The sequence below is a fragment of the Cibotium barometz genome, chromosome 45, assembly GCF_041138505.1.
Source record: "Cibotium barometz isolate CiBa-2024 chromosome 45, ASM4113850v1, whole genome shotgun sequence".
Lineage (NCBI taxonomy): Eukaryota > Viridiplantae > Streptophyta > Polypodiopsida > Cyatheales > Cibotiaceae > Cibotium > Cibotium barometz.
The window spans coordinates 27,072,707-27,091,076 of record NC_141090.1 but is presented as its reverse complement, the minus strand read 5'-3'; the positions used below and the strand labels follow the sequence as shown (position 1 = coordinate 27,091,076).

Below are 18,370 nucleotides of genomic sequence, written 5' to 3'. Positions count from 1 at the left end.
AATTTGGCATACACTCTTGGGTTGCTTGCCGCAAATGGGCAGATGTCAATATGGGGATATGGGCCAGCTTATGTTCTCATGGCAAATATTTATGCAACAGTGGGCATGGGACAGAAGGCCAAAAGCATCGAAGCCATGAGAATTAGGAACAGAGCATGGAAGAAGCGAGGGCGTAGTATGTTGATTGACTCATGAGTTTTCTGTTGGGGATACAAAGCATGCACAAAGCAAATGCATCAATGCGAAGCTAGAAGATATTGCTCATAAAATGTCACAGCAAGGGTACTCTCTAGGTTTGGATTGGGTTTCATGGAATATTATATGCTGCAAAGGCACATTTGCTCTATCGTCATTCTGAGAAGCTAGCCCTTGCATGTGCCCTCATCAATACAAGTCAAGGAGAAACTGTTTATATCACAAAGAACATGCGGATGTGTGGTGATTGCCATGTTGCTACGTCATTGATATCAAAGATAGAGATGCAGACAATTGTTGTCACAGATGCCAACTTCCTCCCACATTATGCAGATATAATACATCAACATATAAGTTGCATCATGTTCAGTGCCCAATCTAACTGTATGATCAAACATATGCTTTCTACGTTTTATGTTCTCCCATCTTTGACAAGCGCACCACAATGCATAAATGTACATTGATCTGCATGACAAAGTACATCAACTATGCATGAATAGTGTTTAATGGTTCATGATATGCTTCTTTGATCATCATATAAAAATCCTCCCTGCCTTTGTATACTAACCATGCATGACTACATACAAAAGGCAAGCTGAGAAACATAATCTCATTTGGCAGTACACCTTCCTTCTTAGTTCTCTCAAGCAAGGTAAAAAAACCTTCATATTGTCCATTGTGAGCATAGGCAGTCATCAAAGCATTCCAATTCAAAAGGTTCTTAGAGGGCATTGCATCAAAGACCCAATGAACATCTGCTATGCTTTCACAATTGTTTTACATGTCTTGAGTGCATGGACAAGAGTGATATAGCATGTCTAGCTTCTAATGCTACCATGTTTATGTAGTCTTTCAAAGTCTTAATAAACACTGTCATGCTAGGTAGAAAGGCCTGCTCTAGGATTTGAGCACAAATTTGCAATATCAGCATGGACTTTCATGCTTAGCATACCCAAAAATTACAGCAATCCACAAAGCATGGGTTTTCCAGGCAAGTCCTTAATAGTGTTGAGCAAGGTCTTTTGGCAAGGATTCTTGATTGTCAAAGCCCTTGTTTAATTAGAAATTGCAAATCCCTAACAGTGTTGAGCTTGCAAGTGGGCTTGCATACACGATTGTCCCCTATCTTCACAGATAAATTTTTGGTATTTCATGTATGCCATCTTCTTAAATTATTATTCTTACAAAAATAATTTTATTAAAAGCCCTTTTTACAAGTCATTTGAATACCATGTGGCATGCATGTCTGTGTGTGTCTTTTTCTCAATTCTTACACAAGACAATGATTTTGATCTAGAACAAAGCCCCTGGCCGCAAAACTAGTTAGTGTTGTATTTGTAGACATGTCCTTAGATGCTTATAGTTAGTGTTGTATTTGTAGACATGCCCTTTGATGCTTGTACTTTTTGTTGTGTTAGGCTTATGATTCATCATTCAACTTAAGTTGAAAGAATGAAGGACACACCATTGGATTATATAGTTTCTATTAGATATGCTTGTAATGTCTATAGACATTTGATACACATTGTGGGAAAAGGGGACTTTCCCTTTTTGTTTCCCTAATAGTGTTCAACATCATGAGCTTATGTAGAGAGGGAACTGGTTGAGGGCATTGGACTGAAGGTAGGTATATGGTGCCTCCCGCTCTTGATGTTTTAAAGTCTTGGAAGTGGGAATTGGTTGGTGTGGCAATTATCGACGAACCTTGTTTAGCTGCCTAGTTCAGATAATGTTGCGAGCACCATAATAAAGATTGTAAGCTTATACAAACACAGTAATTAAGGAGTGTCAACAAGGTCCCTTGTGTACGATGTAAGTTGGATCAAGCATCATCAGCATGTGCTTGCTGGCAATAGCCATCATCTATATAAAGGTCAGTTCTATGGATCCTCAGCTTAGTCAATGACATCATCACAACATGCCCTGTATATAGTCCAAGGTTAACACCAAGCACCATTATAAGCTATTGTGGCATCATCACATCATGCCCTGCATATAGTTGAAGGCCAATGCTTATTATAAATTGATGCTTATGATATTGGTTTGGATACAAGCACAGTTTAGACAAGTTCCCACTATAATTCTCACTTTGCGCATTACGACATCACCATGAGCGTCCATAGGGAAGGCACCGCGTAGAAGTTTTGGGCATTTTCCCATGTGGTAAAGAGGCGTTCCCTTATGTTTCCCTATAGTGTGCAACATTATTAGCTTCTACAAATGAGGCTCTGCATGCGTTGTGGGGCAGGGGGTGTCAGCCCCCTCCTTCAAGGCCTGCAACCCCCTGCCCTCCACTGCATCTAGCTAGGTATGCTCCACCTCACCCTGAGGAAGCTCATGATGTTGTCGCAATCCTCAATGTGGGAATCATAGTGAAAATGCCTAAAACTTCTTGTGATAGATAGGGGCTCCTACACTCCCTTGCCCCCAACTACACCTAGCTGGTATGTAGTGCCTTCCCTACGGAAGCTCGTGATGTTGAAAACTATAGGGAAAAACTAAGGGAAAGAGGCCTTTTTCCCAAAACACCTAAAACTTCTTGTGACGATGTATGAGGTTGCAAACCATGCTCCAACTTCACATACACAAGCCGTGTTTGACATTCTTGTTTGTGGGAAAAGAGCTTCTCTCACTTTGTTTTTCCTAATAGCATTCAACATCATGAGATTTTGCACAGAAGGAACCACATACCTAGATAGGTCTGGTTGGGGGTAGGGTATCCTGGGGGCCAACAATCCCTTATCCCCAACTGCACCATGTAGGTATGCATAAGCTCATCATGTTGTTGTAGTCTGCGAAGCAGGAATCATAGTGGGATTTTGTCTAAAACTTCCTATGATACTAGAAGAGAATTGTTAGGTTTCCCATATGTAAATTGTAGGCAACAAGAATGCACTACTACATCTTAGAGTTGGTAAGAGGATCCTTTTGTTTGTTCTCCCATAACCACCTAGAAAGAGACAACCCTTATTAAAATGGCACTACAATGTGAATAACCATGGGGGCATCCATGGTATTCAATTCTTTGTTTCAATAAACTTGCATTCCTACTTTCTAGGAAGACCTTGATAATCTCACTAAGTCTGCATGCTGGCCTTCTTTCAAGGCATTTAGAAAGGACATGTTCTTAAGGATCTCCCTTGTTTTCTCTTGGAATGCACAAATTCCCAGATAAGGTCAAGGTGAGAATGTGTACAACATGACGGCATCCTTCTAGATGTAGTAGTATATGCAAGTTGACAAAGGCTTATCGATTATTCTTGTGATCACCTTTTTCAATAATTGTAAGGGGCGTGATATCTTTAAATTTAAATTTACTAGAGGGGGGAAAAAATTCTATGAGCTGAAAATTTTAAAAGTACAAGAGGGTTATAATAATATATTGCAAAAGTAATAGGAGGTATGCATAAAATAGGGGAAATCAAGCTACAGAGGGGTTTTAAAATATGCCTTTGAACGCACGTGATACAAACTTTTTTGGAAGGTGGAGGCCCCGGGAGTCGATCTGACTGAAGTACTTCGCTCCCGCTAGTTGGTCTAAGAGTTCCTCCATTTTACTGGTATGGGGTAGCGGTTCTTGATGGTGATTCTATTGAGGGCTCTGTAATCGGTGCATAACCCAGCTGACCCATCCTTCTTTGTGACAAACAGCACAGGTGCACCATACGGCGACTTGCTGGAGCGCACCATTCGTTTGTTCAACTGTAACTTGAGCTCCTTGAGCTTTGTAGCATCCATCCTATATGGAGCTTTAGTCGGAGGACTATGCCCTGGCAAGAATTTAATTTTGTGATCCACTGATCATTTTGGCAGTAACCCAGTTGGTAATTTTTTGGGCAAGATATCTTGGAACTCATGTAGCACTTCGTGTATTTTTGCTTCACCAATTTTGCACTTCATCTGATGTGCATCCTTGACCTTCATTACGCATAAATGTATTTGGCAGCCCTGCTTAGCTGCCCTCTCTGCCTGCTTGGCACTGTACCATTCCGGCATCTTGCCGCGGAAATCTATTACTGTTCGAGCCTTACTCGACCCTGCTGCATACATTGGGGTGTTTTGGATTTTGCTTCCAATGTCCTTGTTGACTGTTTTATCCCCCGAGTGAGGACGGATGCATGGCACACTGACTCTTGTACCCTGCATATCCAGTATCATGTTATCTACACCTTTTCCCATAAAGGGGCGATGAGATATTTGTCGACCCAAGTGAGCCCGACAATCACTTCGAAAGTATCCATGGGCACAACTATGAAATCTAGTTGCACTTTCCATGCGCCTGTACTTGCACAACTATGAAATCCAGTCACGCCTGCCTGCACCTGCACATTGTATGCCATCTTTACATTGTCATCTTGTCCTGGTGCAAACCACACTGGCAGTTTACTGGAGTCGCACACCTTCACTCCCAGCTTCTTAGCGCATTTTGGGGTGATGAAATTATGGGTGGCTCCCGTATCCAACATGATGTTTTGCTTTACGCCATTCACATGAGGCTCAAAATACACAATTTGCACTGTCGATAACTGTGCTGCCATGCATTTTGGTATTGTCTGCACGGCACCTACCCTTGGTGGGCTATCGCCTCATCTCGAGATGAGGTTTTTGCATCCTCAATCTTGGTGATCCCCAGTCGATCCATCCGTTCATAATTATCTTCTTGCCCTTGGGCCTGAACGATGGTAACCCACTGGCTTTGTGCGGGTCGATGAGGGCCTTCACTGTCATAATGATTGCACATGTAACTTCTGCACGGGCGTGTCTAGGGAGGAAGAGGACGCCTTGCAGTATTGGAAAATCCCCCTGTATTGGTTGATTGGGGTGTCCCCCTCCCCGCACAAAGTTTCTATTCCCAGAATTGCTCCCATAGGTTCGGGGTATGAAAGATCCACTCGACCTTGCCCCGCTTGTACTTGTCCCCAAAATTTTCTCCTTGGGTTTCATTGGAGGAGTTATCATTCCTATTTTGAGGTTTGTCACCATTCCATCCCCCTGTTCCTGTTGCATTGTTTTTACTTTGCCACTTTCTGCTCTCAGTGTCGGATAGTCGTTCTGCGTGCCGGCCCATAATTTTTAAGCTCCTGCTTCTCGATCTCTCTGCGGGTCCATTCACGCAATTCGAACAGGAACCCATGTAATCTATCTGTAGAATGCATATCCATAATTTGCAGCATAAGTTGCCTATATTTGTTGATATAATCTTGCAGTTTTCCATCTGCGTGTTTGAGGTTACGCCATTCATCACGTACCCTGAAGACTTCATTCCGTGGTACAAAATACTCAGCCATGTCCTTGGTAAAATCATCCCACCTTGTCCACGGCATTTTTGGCTCACCTGCCAAAAACCATGTGTATGCATCCCCTGATAGCAGTCGTGACGCCACACTGATCCAGTGTTTATGAGACACTTTGTTCATGGTGAGATATCCTTTGTCTCACGGATCCACCTTGTTACCTCAAGCAAATCTCTTTGCCCAGTATACTTCTCCGGGGGTAACAGTTTGTACTTCCCGTATCTCTCATCTGATGACTCTGAGTCCCTCCTGTCATTCCGTCTTTTGTGTTGACATCTGGGAGGGGACCTCGACCTCATCTCTCTTGGTGACAAAGGTCGGCTGCCATCCTTCTTGTGTAGTTGCTCGACTAAGGAGGCCAATATGCCTTCTAGCCGGTTCAGTCTGTCATCTTGGTAATCCTGCCAACTCGGCCCTGGATCCCTTGGGTCATCTATTTGGTGTTGTCGAGTATCTATTGCTCTTGACTCGAGATGTCTGTTGTGCCTTTCATGCCGAATCCAAGCTGTTCCTTCGGCGTCAAGCTCTGCCTCTCTTTCTTGCCTTGCTTTCTCCTCAATTCTTACGGCTTCTTCTGCATCCAGGTAGCCACCTTCCATGGTCTTTCCCTTTGGCATAAGTCTTGATCAAACTCACCACGATGCGGCGTTTCGTACTCTGATACCAAGTGTCACGGAGCGGTGATCTCGGGTCACGTTCTGGGCGCGAGTTCCCGCTTGGGACTATAAAATTTAGTACAAAAGTGAAAACAGAGAGTACTTGCTAAATGGTGCACACCAAGACCTATAATTCGTCTCAAAGAGGATGACGAGACGGTCATTTTGAGTACTAGAACTTCGAAATCGGACTCTGTATGAAGGAGTTATGACCAAAAACGTACGAACGGCAATGGAAAACGGTGTCACCCAAATGAGGGCTTCCAACCCAAAACTTGTATTGATAAAATGCCAACATGCGAGGAGATTACAATGGGATCACAAGAATGATGAGAGAAAATGACTTGCGGGTATCCGAGGCACCGGATCCCTTGCCTACAAGCCGTCTTGTAATCTAAACGAAGGTAAGAGAGGTCGGGCTATAGGCCACATTACTCCACCTCAAGGTACTCCCATATAGATGCAAAGAATTCGGGGCGTCCAAGCATACCTCCAGAGCACCATGTGAGGCTGGATAGAAATCCCAAAAATTCCACGCCTCACAAAAACCCATGCTTAGAGTAATAGCTCCATTTTTTTGACAGAAGATCACATGTTTTGACGACATGAAATGTAAGGATGCTACATGAGATAAGGTAACTATACAATAGCAAATACCATATATAATATTACACCATTCGATTGGGTTAATCAATAAACCAGTCTAGATATCATTAGCTCGATTACTAAACCAATCTAGATATCATGATCTGGGTCTCCTGCTCAATTCCTTGGCAATTAGCTCCTCTAGCTTCTCCTGCAGATCCACGCATCCAACCTCGGAGATGTTTTCAACCTGCTTGACAATCGAAAGGCATGTGAACAGCTTTCACCGATGTGATAATCGTGGAAATTATTAGAATAACTTATGAATTAAGAAATTAACCTGCGGATTAAGCTAGTTTCATACATTAGCACATTCAAACGTGACATTAGTCCATGCAATTAAAGTTAAGAAGTCACGTATGGATAAGCTATTTGCATGCATCAACACAGTTAAGTGAGGCACTAATCCATGCATTTAAGCAACGAGTTAGACGTTGATTGCATTCATTAGCACATGATTCCAGTGAAAAACTAAAGCACACGTGAAGTAAACAATTAATCGACGGGTTGGGTTAGCAATCAATCCATGGATTAGCTACATGCATAGGATATCAGCACACTTGAGTGAGGTTATACGAAACCATGGATTAAGGTAACTGAGTACAATGGCATAATTAAGGCAGGGTTAATGACTAATTACCTTGCCACGGATGCAATGGAAATTGTTATCGCCACTGCTGGCGGCCAATGTGGCATTGACAACTTCAATGCTGTGTCGTTGGAGCAAAAGCAAGACCTTAGACCAAACACCTTTCTGCTTAGGAGCATAATTAAGACTGACAAAGACGTCAACTCCAGAAATGCGAACAGTAACCTCTGCATGGCAATCCAATAATTGGATTTTATCAATACTACTGTAGGGCTTTCTCTTCGCCCTTCGATCGGATAAACTCATGAAGCCCCTCTGCATGTGTTCAGCTTGCAGGCTCGTGTAATAATAATCCTCTTCCGACAAGCCCAATATCGTGAGCAAATCAACCTTCTTCTGTTCCAACTCTTTCAACGTTCCTTGCAGAGATTCAATGTAGGCGACTACCTCTGTCAAGATCGTGATCCGGTCTGTATGCTGCACATCCATAATCTCAATACGTAGTTCAGTTCACCCACTCATTAATCACCATATTATCAATTAATCTCACGTTGATCATCTCACCCACTCACTAATCACCATATTCTCAATTAATAAGCTTGTGTACTGCCTTCAGCAAACAACTATCACATTCACGTAAATAAATTAACTGCATACATTATCTCATTTTTGTGACACACTAATCCATGCATTGCAGCAAGGCATGCAATTAATACCTTTCATCAATAAGCACACACTTTGATTACATCATATATTTCTCATCCCATTGGCACTCTGAACAATCATTAATATTCACACCAGTCCCTCATTCTCAACCTTAACACATCCATAAATCACCATGTTAGATGATTAGGCTCAAACATGAATACTGCCCCTCATCTTCATTAAGCTCAGAAAACAGCATGTCGTCGGTCATGATTAAGCTCAAACAGTTATACTTCCCCTCATCCTTAATCTCAGTCAGTATATGATCATTCATGATCTGCAAGCTCAATCTCTCGACATATAATTAATTATTTACGATTAAGCTCATTAAGCATTTTGAATTCCGTCCTGACACTTCCAGCCTCAACAATCATGATCATCATATGATGATTTATGATAATTACTCTTGATTAAGCTCAAACACGAATAACAGTCCCTCATTATTAACAAAATCCTATTGTAGATTAGGTATCAAATCATTACTAAGGATATGATTACATCAAACCGCGAATATGAACACACACCCAGCCGAGAGTATGACATTATAATATCAAAGTGTACGACCCATGTTCATTGCCAACGAGAAGGTTGACTGTACTATAGTAAGATTAATTAGAGGAGATTAACTTACCTTTTTTCATGTGATTAGCCTACAGGAAGCTTATTAAAGTAGATTAACACACGGCTAAAATAAATTTTAGAACACTTAGAGAGCTGATATAAATTAAGCTGGGTTAACTTACTGACATCTGCTGATTATTATAAGGCCAAGAGAAGCTGATTAAACCAGATTAACTTACTGCTATAATAAGTTCAAGTAGATTATAACTTAGTTGGCTCGTTTAACTTACTTTAAGCTTGAGTCTAGGCACCAAAGACTGCAATATAGTGAAGTTATCTGACATACTCTTCCTTCTGAGCCTCTCAGATTGAATGTGGGCTTCTCGCTGGGACAGGCCTTCTCTGTTGGCAGGTTTTCTACCCACATCAAGAATATCAGCCCTCAAAGCAGTGTTAATGTCTAATCCGAACTTAGAGCTCTGAGAGATCTTGGGCCTTTTCGCAGGGCTACAGCTTTGCGTACAGAGAAATGGAAAACATAGACGAAAGGAATTAGAAGCTGTAGGTAATTCAGGCTTAACATCTTCACTGATCTCATTATTATCCACCACCACCTGCAAAAGATTGCGTTTCTCACTGATAATCTGGCTATGGGCATGGGCATGGCCATTGCCGGTGGGCGGCTTCTTACTGAGGCTACCGGCCATGGGCACGTCCAGCTCACGACCGGCCGCAGCAGTCGAGTTTAAAGACTCCGAGCATAGAGAAGGCTTTGAGAACTTCCCAAGGGCGCAGGCTATGTCGGAAATCTTGAGCACAGATGTGAAGGGAGTGCCGATACTACTGGTCACAGATTTCTCTAGGGGCTCAAAATCCATAGCTGGCGGTTTAGTACCAATATTCCTTTCACAAACGTTGTGGGTAGAGAGAGAAGGATCACTAGATTGGGCGCCTGCACTGTACCAGTCATCAAACTCATCAAAATCAGTAGAAAGGAGGTTCAAGAAGGAGTCAGGATCCATGGCGATGATGAAAGAATGCTCAGAATAAGAAGCAATTTGGACTAAATAGGCAAGCGTGTTTTTTTTTTGGGTTTTTTTGCTTTTCTGCTTTTTTTTTTTTTGTTTGGGAGGGGGGCCATAAATGCGCAGATGTTGTCTTTGCGAGAGCACGAGACTCTCATACACATCCCCTCTTCCCATGCACACTCCACGCTCCCACTATCGTTCTCAAGTACGTAAACGTGTCACACCAGCTTTGAGTTCGATAAGATTGGGAAAAGCAGTAAGACCACATAAATGTGTTTTGGTACTTGGTGTCATCACGTTCAATTTGGGAGATTTGTTTTCAAAGGTGATGATCAAGTGCTCGAAAAAAATAGCTTTTTTAACCCTTCAAAAATTAAAGGCTACGCTTAGGCTTAATTGGGATTTAGAATTTAATTTAATCATTAAAAATCATGCAATTGATGGGGCATAGTCTTGCAAATGACTAGAAATTGTACAATTGAGGGGATTTATAACTAAAATGTATAAATTTCAACCCCTAAATTAAAGACAATATCAAATTCCAACCAGGATTTCTAAATTTCGATCGGAAAAACTACATTGAGGGGATTAAGAACTAAAATGTACAAATTTATACCCTTAAAATTAAAGACAATATCAAATTCCAACCAAGATTTCTAAATTTCGGCTAGAAAAATTACACTACAAACCGGGTTATGTGAGCACTGGTGGTGATCATCTACATGCTTCTGGCCTTTGATTCGGATTTTTTTTCTTTTGGTAACCATACACATTTCCAAGGTGCGTTAGTGAGTTGGGATAAGTTGGTATAGCCTGGTGGCTCTCAAGCAAAGGCTCAAGAGCTTGCTTGAATATAAATTCCTTCATGTTCAAAATCAAACCTTGAACACAAATTCCTTCATTACCCATCTTTGGCCAAAAAAAACCATACACATTTTTTCTTAAGAGAAAAGAGGTTTTTTTATTAATAGTAAGAAAGAATTTATATCACATTAGGCGTGGAGCTCGACTCATGAGTCATAAACTCTAGCTTAAGTTAGCAATTGCTACTAAGAAGCCCTTGCAATAGTGTTATTCTTGAGAAATATACACACTTCCTTTTGCTTCACTCTTGGTGAAACCAAAAAATTCAAGAGAATAGCCATACTTTTTGAAAATATTACACTACTATTGCATTATCTACAATCGGCTCAATTCCTTTAAAGAGAATCCCTGAACTGGCTATTGTGAATTTTCATCTAGCATTTTTCTCAAGATGAGGCACAACTATTTCCAAAAAATTGTATCTCACACACATGACATGAAAAGGTGCATGTTATTATTTTATAAAATTACTTTATTATTGCCATTCTCACTAATGGTTATATTCCTCTTTGAGTTAATATTAGTTGTTAACCACTCTGGTTATTAACATTATTTTTAAATTGTGGCCCACGCTTTCTTGTAACTTATTTTTTTGTAACTACGCAAAGCGCTGAATGATAAAAGAGATATGGGATGACTGAGCTTACGGCTTGTGTAATGCCGGTCATAGGAATGATGTACATAGAGCTAGGAAGCTAGTTTTGGGCCCCCAATTGTAAATGGGCGGCCAGCCATTGTAAAATGAGAGCTCTTGTATATAAGACATTTTATGGAATATGAATAGGGACAACCCCATTAGTCTCAATTAAGTTTTGCTCTCTCTCTCTCTCTCTCTCACTCTCTTGAGCTTGTGGATGCTTGCTTGTGTTGTAAATGTTTGCATGCTTGATTGTTGTTGTGTGTGCATGTTCGGGATGGTAATGATCTAGCTTCTCTTCTACTCTCCCCTCTATTGTCTCTCTACCAAGATCCCTTGGAGTGAAGGTTGAGCTTTCCATAGCTCCCTTCTTCTTTGCTCCTCACCTAGCTTGTGAATCTCCACTTGGGTGACACAAGTGGTGGTGGAGTGAGCCCCTAGCGGCCTCACAAAGGGGAGTTAACCCTCATTAGGGTTGGCTAAGTGCACATCTCTGACTCGACCCTTGCATGGGTGTTTCTCTTCTTCTTCCCCTCTCTTGTGTGCAAGGTTGTATATTTAGATTAACATCTTTGGCACCACTACCGGAGATAGCACTTAGCTTAGGGTTCATCCACATATTTCATGTTCATTTTTCCCAATAGGAGTACAAATCCACCAATTGGTTTCATGTTATTTTAGTTTGTTGTTTGTTTGATTGATTGTGTTCAATTGAGCTATGGAGGTCAACGAGAGCATTGGAGCATTGATGTCTTCACCAACAAGTGTGAGAGACACAAGTAAGTGTTGAATTTTTGCTCTTGACATTCATACAATTTTTTATTTTTTGTTCCTCTTTCTTTGAGTTTTCACAATAGATTATTCATCAAATTATTCTTAATTTATTAGGTTTCTTTATGCATTCTAGGTATCAATAGGTAGCTAGAGACTAGCTCTAGCTCCCCATAAAAACAAAAGTTCAAAAAATATTTTGGGAATGCCTAAATCAACAAAATTCAGAGCAGGAACGTAGGTAAAAATCCCATTCTGGATGAACTCTGAGAAGTGAACGCCCATTTCATTCATAGCGACCATGGCAAACTTGCCATGCCCGTCCATTCCTCCTGGGAAAATCTTGTGAGATCTCTAGCCATTAATTTAGCACTGTGTGTTAAAAAAGGAATAATTGCATTGAGTAAGCATAAATTGCATTTAAACAAGGGATACATCTGCACTGTCATAGAATATTTGTAGGTGGCAGTCAGACGTGCATAATTCAAATCTATGAAAATTTCTAAGTGAATGCTCGCACCATTTACAGCATACACCCATACCATTCAAAGCGCACAATTGTTCCTTTCCAAAGCATATACTTGTTCCCTTCAACTTGCCATGCGCGTGTCAGTTTCACCATGCCCGTGTCATTTTATTTTTCCATGGCTACAACAAGTGTACGTCCGTGTTATTTTTTGCACACCTGTACCATCTCTCCTTTCTAAAGCGTACACCCGTGGCAACCTTGCCATGCCCATGTCATTTTTGCCATGCCCGTACCTTCATCATTCAAAAGAGTTTGTTCACTCCTTCCTAAAGCGACGTCCATGTCTTCCAGGAAGCGTACGCTTGGGTCATCTTCTTTTTGAGAAGCATATGCCTATGTCTTCAACAAAGTGTATGCCCATACCATCTTAAAGCGTATGGCCATACTATTTCCCAAAAAAAAAGATTGTTCATCACAAGGGATCCTACACAGTAATTCCACACATGTAGGACCCCCATGTTCAGCACAGGGGGGTCCTACACAATAATTCACACACATTTATACACCTACGTTAAGGAAAATTGGTGTGAAACAACCCTCTCTTTGATGATATAAATTATCTTGAAGCTCCCTTGCTCATAAGGTCAGACCCATCGGTCAATACAGCTTGGAGCCAAATGGTGCTAGTCTTTGACAACACCAATGAGACGACCAAAGATCGTCCCTGCATGAGATGAGATACGCCTACCCTCGACACACCAGAACTTGAAGCTCAGTGTATAGAGAGACCACCTATCCAAGAGAAAGACCCTAGCTCCCCACACATTCACAAAGAAGCCTTACTTTGAGGCTCCACAACTTTATCATGGGAAATGCATAGTCGAAAGAGCCACATCCCAGGGCGAGAGGTATGAAACACTAATAGGAAAGAGAGCCCATGCCGCCTCTAGATCCTAGAGCAGATATAGGGCAAAGTGAGATCCATCAAACCTCGTCCACGAGTGTGGAGAGCCATGCATGTCTCGAGGGTGGCTGATTCATTTCGAGCCTACATACCCTTACCAAACTTGGGTCCATATCTAGCTTCCCAAGGGCCTAAAAAAGTCGTATCAGAGAGAAAGGGCCTACCCAGCCCTGTCACATCCACTAGGCCCACTTGTATATCAACAATATCCACCTCAGGGAGTATACCCAGGATACCACATGGGGCCACATGAGGCACAATCCACCCATAAGACAAGTACCTCCTATGGTCTACTATCTTCCTGGCCTAGCTCCTCCACCCATCGTTCCCCAACCAGCACCCACTCCCGGGCTAACACCAGAAATATTGAGAATAGCCATGGAAATAGGGAGGGGGTGGCTACTGGCATCACGCCCCAGCGTCAGCTTAACCAATACCAAGACGCAGACTAGATTAGAAAAAACCCGCAAACATCTCGAAGCTAATTACTAAGTTTGATGGGACTGGAGAACCCATTCCGCACTTAGAGACGTTCACCCAGATCTGTGATGCTTTTAGCCATGTGGACGATCAAGTCAAGGTGAGTTCCTTTGGCCTCACCCTAGATGATAAAGTTAGTCAATGGTTTAGGTCCTTGAAAACATAATATAAGGCCACCTTCAAAGCCTTGAAAGAGGACTTAAAAGGTTGGATATTGTTGTCAAGGGAACCAGATGGAGTCCTATTGAGCAACTGCACAATGTTAGACAAAAGGTTGGTGAAACCATTTGAGATTACATCAACAGAGTCAGATATCTCCACGCTTGTGTAGTGCCAGAGACAAGTTCTTTGATTAAAGGTTAATAGGGATATTTTTGAAAGGTCTAGATGATGTAACCCTACACAATTCCTTGTATTCCTTGGACCATACCTCCTTCGAGCAATGTTGTAGGAGTGCTATGGACTTTGAGGACAACTTCAAGGAAACACGTTCTCGATAACTCCATGAGGGTACATCAGAAGTCGCATTCAAGGCCACCAGCACAAGATCTGATGGAAAGAGCAAGGAGTCCACCTCTGGACAATAGGTCAAGCACTTGGCCACTGCATTAATGCAGCAAATGACCCAATAGTGGAGAACTGACGAAGGTCACGATCACGTTGGCCAACCCCATCTCCATCCAAAGAGGGAGATAATATGGTGCCCGATTTGTCGAGCTAACCATACCATCACGGAGTGTCCACATCTGTGACCCCGTTCCACCCTCTATTGCACATATCTCCAAACATGGGACAAACATGAAGTCACAAACTCCTATGGGCTGATCAAGACCACGTTCTACCTCAAGCCTTGCATGCAAACCAAAGGCAACCGTTGTTCTTTCCAGCACCTGCTATTCACAACGTACCTCAACCAGGCCAAGAAGTAGCCCAAAGAGGAATTTTGAGTCCTCTAAATGCCCTTACCACCCCTAGTTCTCCCACCTCAACCCCCATTGCCACGAATCACACTTGTTCATTAGATAACCACCATGACATAAATCTTTGAAGAAGGGGATGAGGGGGAACTCTGTGAAGGTCCCACCTATGACCCCTCGAGCGCCAACTAGTCCACCCTCCCAAATTCTACGCCACTACATGATTGAGGGCAACCAAATGTTCCCAGTATACTTAGCCACACCCCAATCCCATGAGGCCAGGACATGAATACAATGGCTAAACGACCACCCATTCAATGCTACAAGTGCGCAGGACCTCCCCGAGTGGTTGAGTGTCCAATCAAGGAAGGGATGGAAAGTACCTCTATAGGTGCTTCTCATTAAGCCCTTTATGCATTGGGTGTGAGATAGACCATATGTATAAGGATTGTCCGCCGAGACCATGAACAATAGAAAAAGCTCATGAAGCTAATCCTAGCACTAGCAATAATGTGTTGAGTGTAAGAGACGACTTCATCCATACAATCCCTCTCAACACTCTGACCAAATTGTAGAACAGACAAAGTGTCATAGCTCATGTTGCAGTAGAGGCATTGACCTCATGAGACGAGGGACATTGTCATGAACCATAGAGCTTGATTTCCATATGTACATGGGGCCCATGGGCAAAAGGAGAAAGTGACTATAAATAGGGCTTGGGGTACATTGGTAGGATCTTTTAACACTTTTACTAATTTTGGTCATCTTGTACCTTTGGGCTCCATCAATGGAGATTTGGCCTTCCATGGTCAATTTCATGGCTAACATGAAAGCCATCTTCTTGGTGAGAGGTTAAACACACTTAGGCTATTTGTGCATCTTCTCTTGCTACATGCACTTATAGATTTTCTCTCTCTTGTATATTCATGTTATGAGCCATTTGATAACTAATCTCATTAATCTCATGATTAATGGATACTAGATTCTTGCTTTAATCTCATGATTAATGGATACTAGAATCTAGTATCCATTAATCTCATGATTAATGGATACTAGATTCTTGCTTTGATGTGTTTGATTCAATATTTTGCTCTAGATCCATTTCATTTGGTATCATAGCCTTGACTTTGATCCATTATCAAGGTTTTGGGCATGAGATTAGTCATTTTCTTGATAATTTTCTGAATTTTCTCTTAATTTCTTGGAGTTTTAGCTTAATCTTGCTTAATTTCTACTTAATCTTTAGAGATTAGTGGAGAGGAGGCATCATTTCATGTGATTTCATGTGATTTCATGGAGATTTAGCTCAATTGGACCTAATTTGGGCACCCTAGACCAATTATTTAGAGCGGGGTACAAAAATTGAGAAAAATTTGAATTAATCACCTGTTAATCTCTATGTTAATCATGTTTATATTTTTGTGCTTCTTTTCCAAGCTTTCCATAGCCATTACTTCTCATCTTTCCCCCGTTTTGCTCCCATTTGCTAGGGATTTTGTTGATCTTGAGGAGAGGAACACATAGAGTACCAATTTACATGCATTTTTTCTGAAAATTTCTTTCTCTTTGCTCCAAACCCTAATCTCTCTCACATAGCTCACCATTTTCCATCTCCACTCATTCTAATGGCTGAAAGCGTTATCCTATTGCAAGTGTTATCCCATTCCACTCACTCATACTGCTTGTGGCTGTGTCGATCATGGACGCCAAAGGTGGGAGCAAGGGAGGTCGTGGTAAGCCCAAGAAGAAGGCTGTGTCCAAGACTTTGAAAGCAGGGCTGCAATTTCCTGTGGGCCGCTTGGTTCGCTATCTCAAGAAGGGCTGCTATGCTCAGAGAATCGGCTCCGGTGCTCTCGTCTACCTTGCAGCGGTCCTCGAATACCTGGCAGCTGAGGTGCTTGAGCTGGCTGGTAATGCTGCCCGTGACAACAAGAAGAAGATCCATTACACCACAGAGAGATTCGTGTGCTGCTGCTCACGAAAAAAAAAGGCCGTCTCCTCTCCAGCACTACCGGCTGCTCCTTCTGATACTTGAACTACTGCTGGTGCAAATCGTGGCAATTAAGCTTTGTTTTGTTACCATATGAAGTTATTGCTTCAAAGCCATAGAAGGCTAGCACAAGACCTATTACATTTGGCACAAGATCTATTCCATTTGGCACAAGATCCATGTGGTTGTTAGCTATGATGTTTGGCATCTTTTTGGTGGATTTTGGGGAGTTCTTCATTTTTTTTGGATAGGGAGAAGAGGAGGTTTGAGCAGCTCTCAGAAATTGAAAAAATCTTCAAGATTTGGATCCATTGAAGGCTCTTTCAAGCAACAATCCAACCATTGAAGCTTTTGGAATACCATTGGTGAGTTGCTATGGCCATTTTCTCAAGCATTGGTGATTAATCCTCATGCTATGGACAAATTGGGGTTATTCATGAAAGGAAACCCTAATTTATAGAATTTTAACATTTTTCTTTAATCACACCCATTTGGATGTCATGTGGCCATTTGTGAGACAAATGCAGGATTCTTTGATGAATCCATGCATAAATGGATGAAGGAATGCATATGCTTAGATGCATTGATTGAGCCACATGCATGGAGTGGATGTTGGGTAATAATGAGAAGGTTTTTGCTATGGACATGATGCTTTTATGCATTGGAATGATGCTATTGAGCATTGGAAGAGCTTGATGTGTGATTGGAATCAATTGGTAATACTACATTCACATGCAAGTTGATGCCCTTGAATGCCATTTGATGCCAATTACTCATAAGCAATGCTTATGGGAGTGATACCAATTGGATATTGATATCATTGGTATATGGTATTACCTCACTTGTGCTTATTGATTGATGTTGGATTTTTGGATGAATGGCGGACATTTGGAGCTATGTGGATAAGTATGAGTTCATGCATAATGGTTTATGAGTATATTGTAATGGGCATGAGTCATGCTACATCCTTGTAAGTGATCCGCCTCATTTTCATATTTAAGCTATATGCACCTCACAATTGTTTGCACTCACTTCAATTTCGAGAAACTAGATATGTTGGCAAGGGTACCCCGGGTGTTGGCGGAGAGGCCCGGGGGAAGCATGGCTTGAATCCACCGTGCCGTGAGTGCCGTGGTAAAGCGGTACGATGGAGGATTAGGTGTGGAGGTGAAGACTTGGCCTCAACCCGTGCCTTGGTTTGAACTAGGTACGAGGGTGAGAAGAGCTTGGCCGGGAGATCGGCAAGCTTCAATGTGCTACACTGACGATCTTCTTCGCACAATCATCCTCTTGGTTTATGTACATGGCAATGGCACCTTAATATGGACATCTCATGGAAATTGATCTTGCATTATGCCATGGGAACCACATATGGTGAATGCTTGGAATTGCAAGGAATTTGTATGCCTTTTGGTGATGCAAGTTAAGGCACATGCTATGTAATGGATGGAAATTGATAAGAGGATTATGGATTTTTGCATTGCTACTTGAGAAAAATTGAGATTTAGCTCCTAAAACAAAGGAGACTATGTCAAAATTTTCTCAAATTTCTGGTCATACATGGACAATTGAAGATTGTGGAGCGTAATTTGCAAATCTTGGGAT

The 18,370-nt window shown here is 41.8% G+C and overlaps 1 protein-coding gene across 1 annotated transcript; it reads left to right on the top strand.

The window, feature by feature from the left end:
• The first annotated feature begins 16,450 nt into the window (after nucleotides 1-16,450).
• LOC147612581 (putative histone H2A.5) lies at nucleotides 16,451-16,810 on the top strand. Its single transcript, XM_086783526.1, has one exon. It carries the CDS (start codon nucleotides 16,475-16,477, stop codon nucleotides 16,808-16,810), a length of 336 nt encoding a protein of 111 aa, XP_086639652.1. The 5' UTR covers nucleotides 16,451-16,474.
• The last annotated feature ends 1,560 nt before the right edge of the window (nucleotides 16,811-18,370 follow it).

What these genes read in the sequence shown, in the direction of transcription:
- LOC147612581 (XM_086783526.1), top strand. Translation starts at nt 16,475, where the DNA reads ATGGACGCCAAAGGTGGGAGCAAGGGAGGTCGTGGTAAGCCCAAGAAG.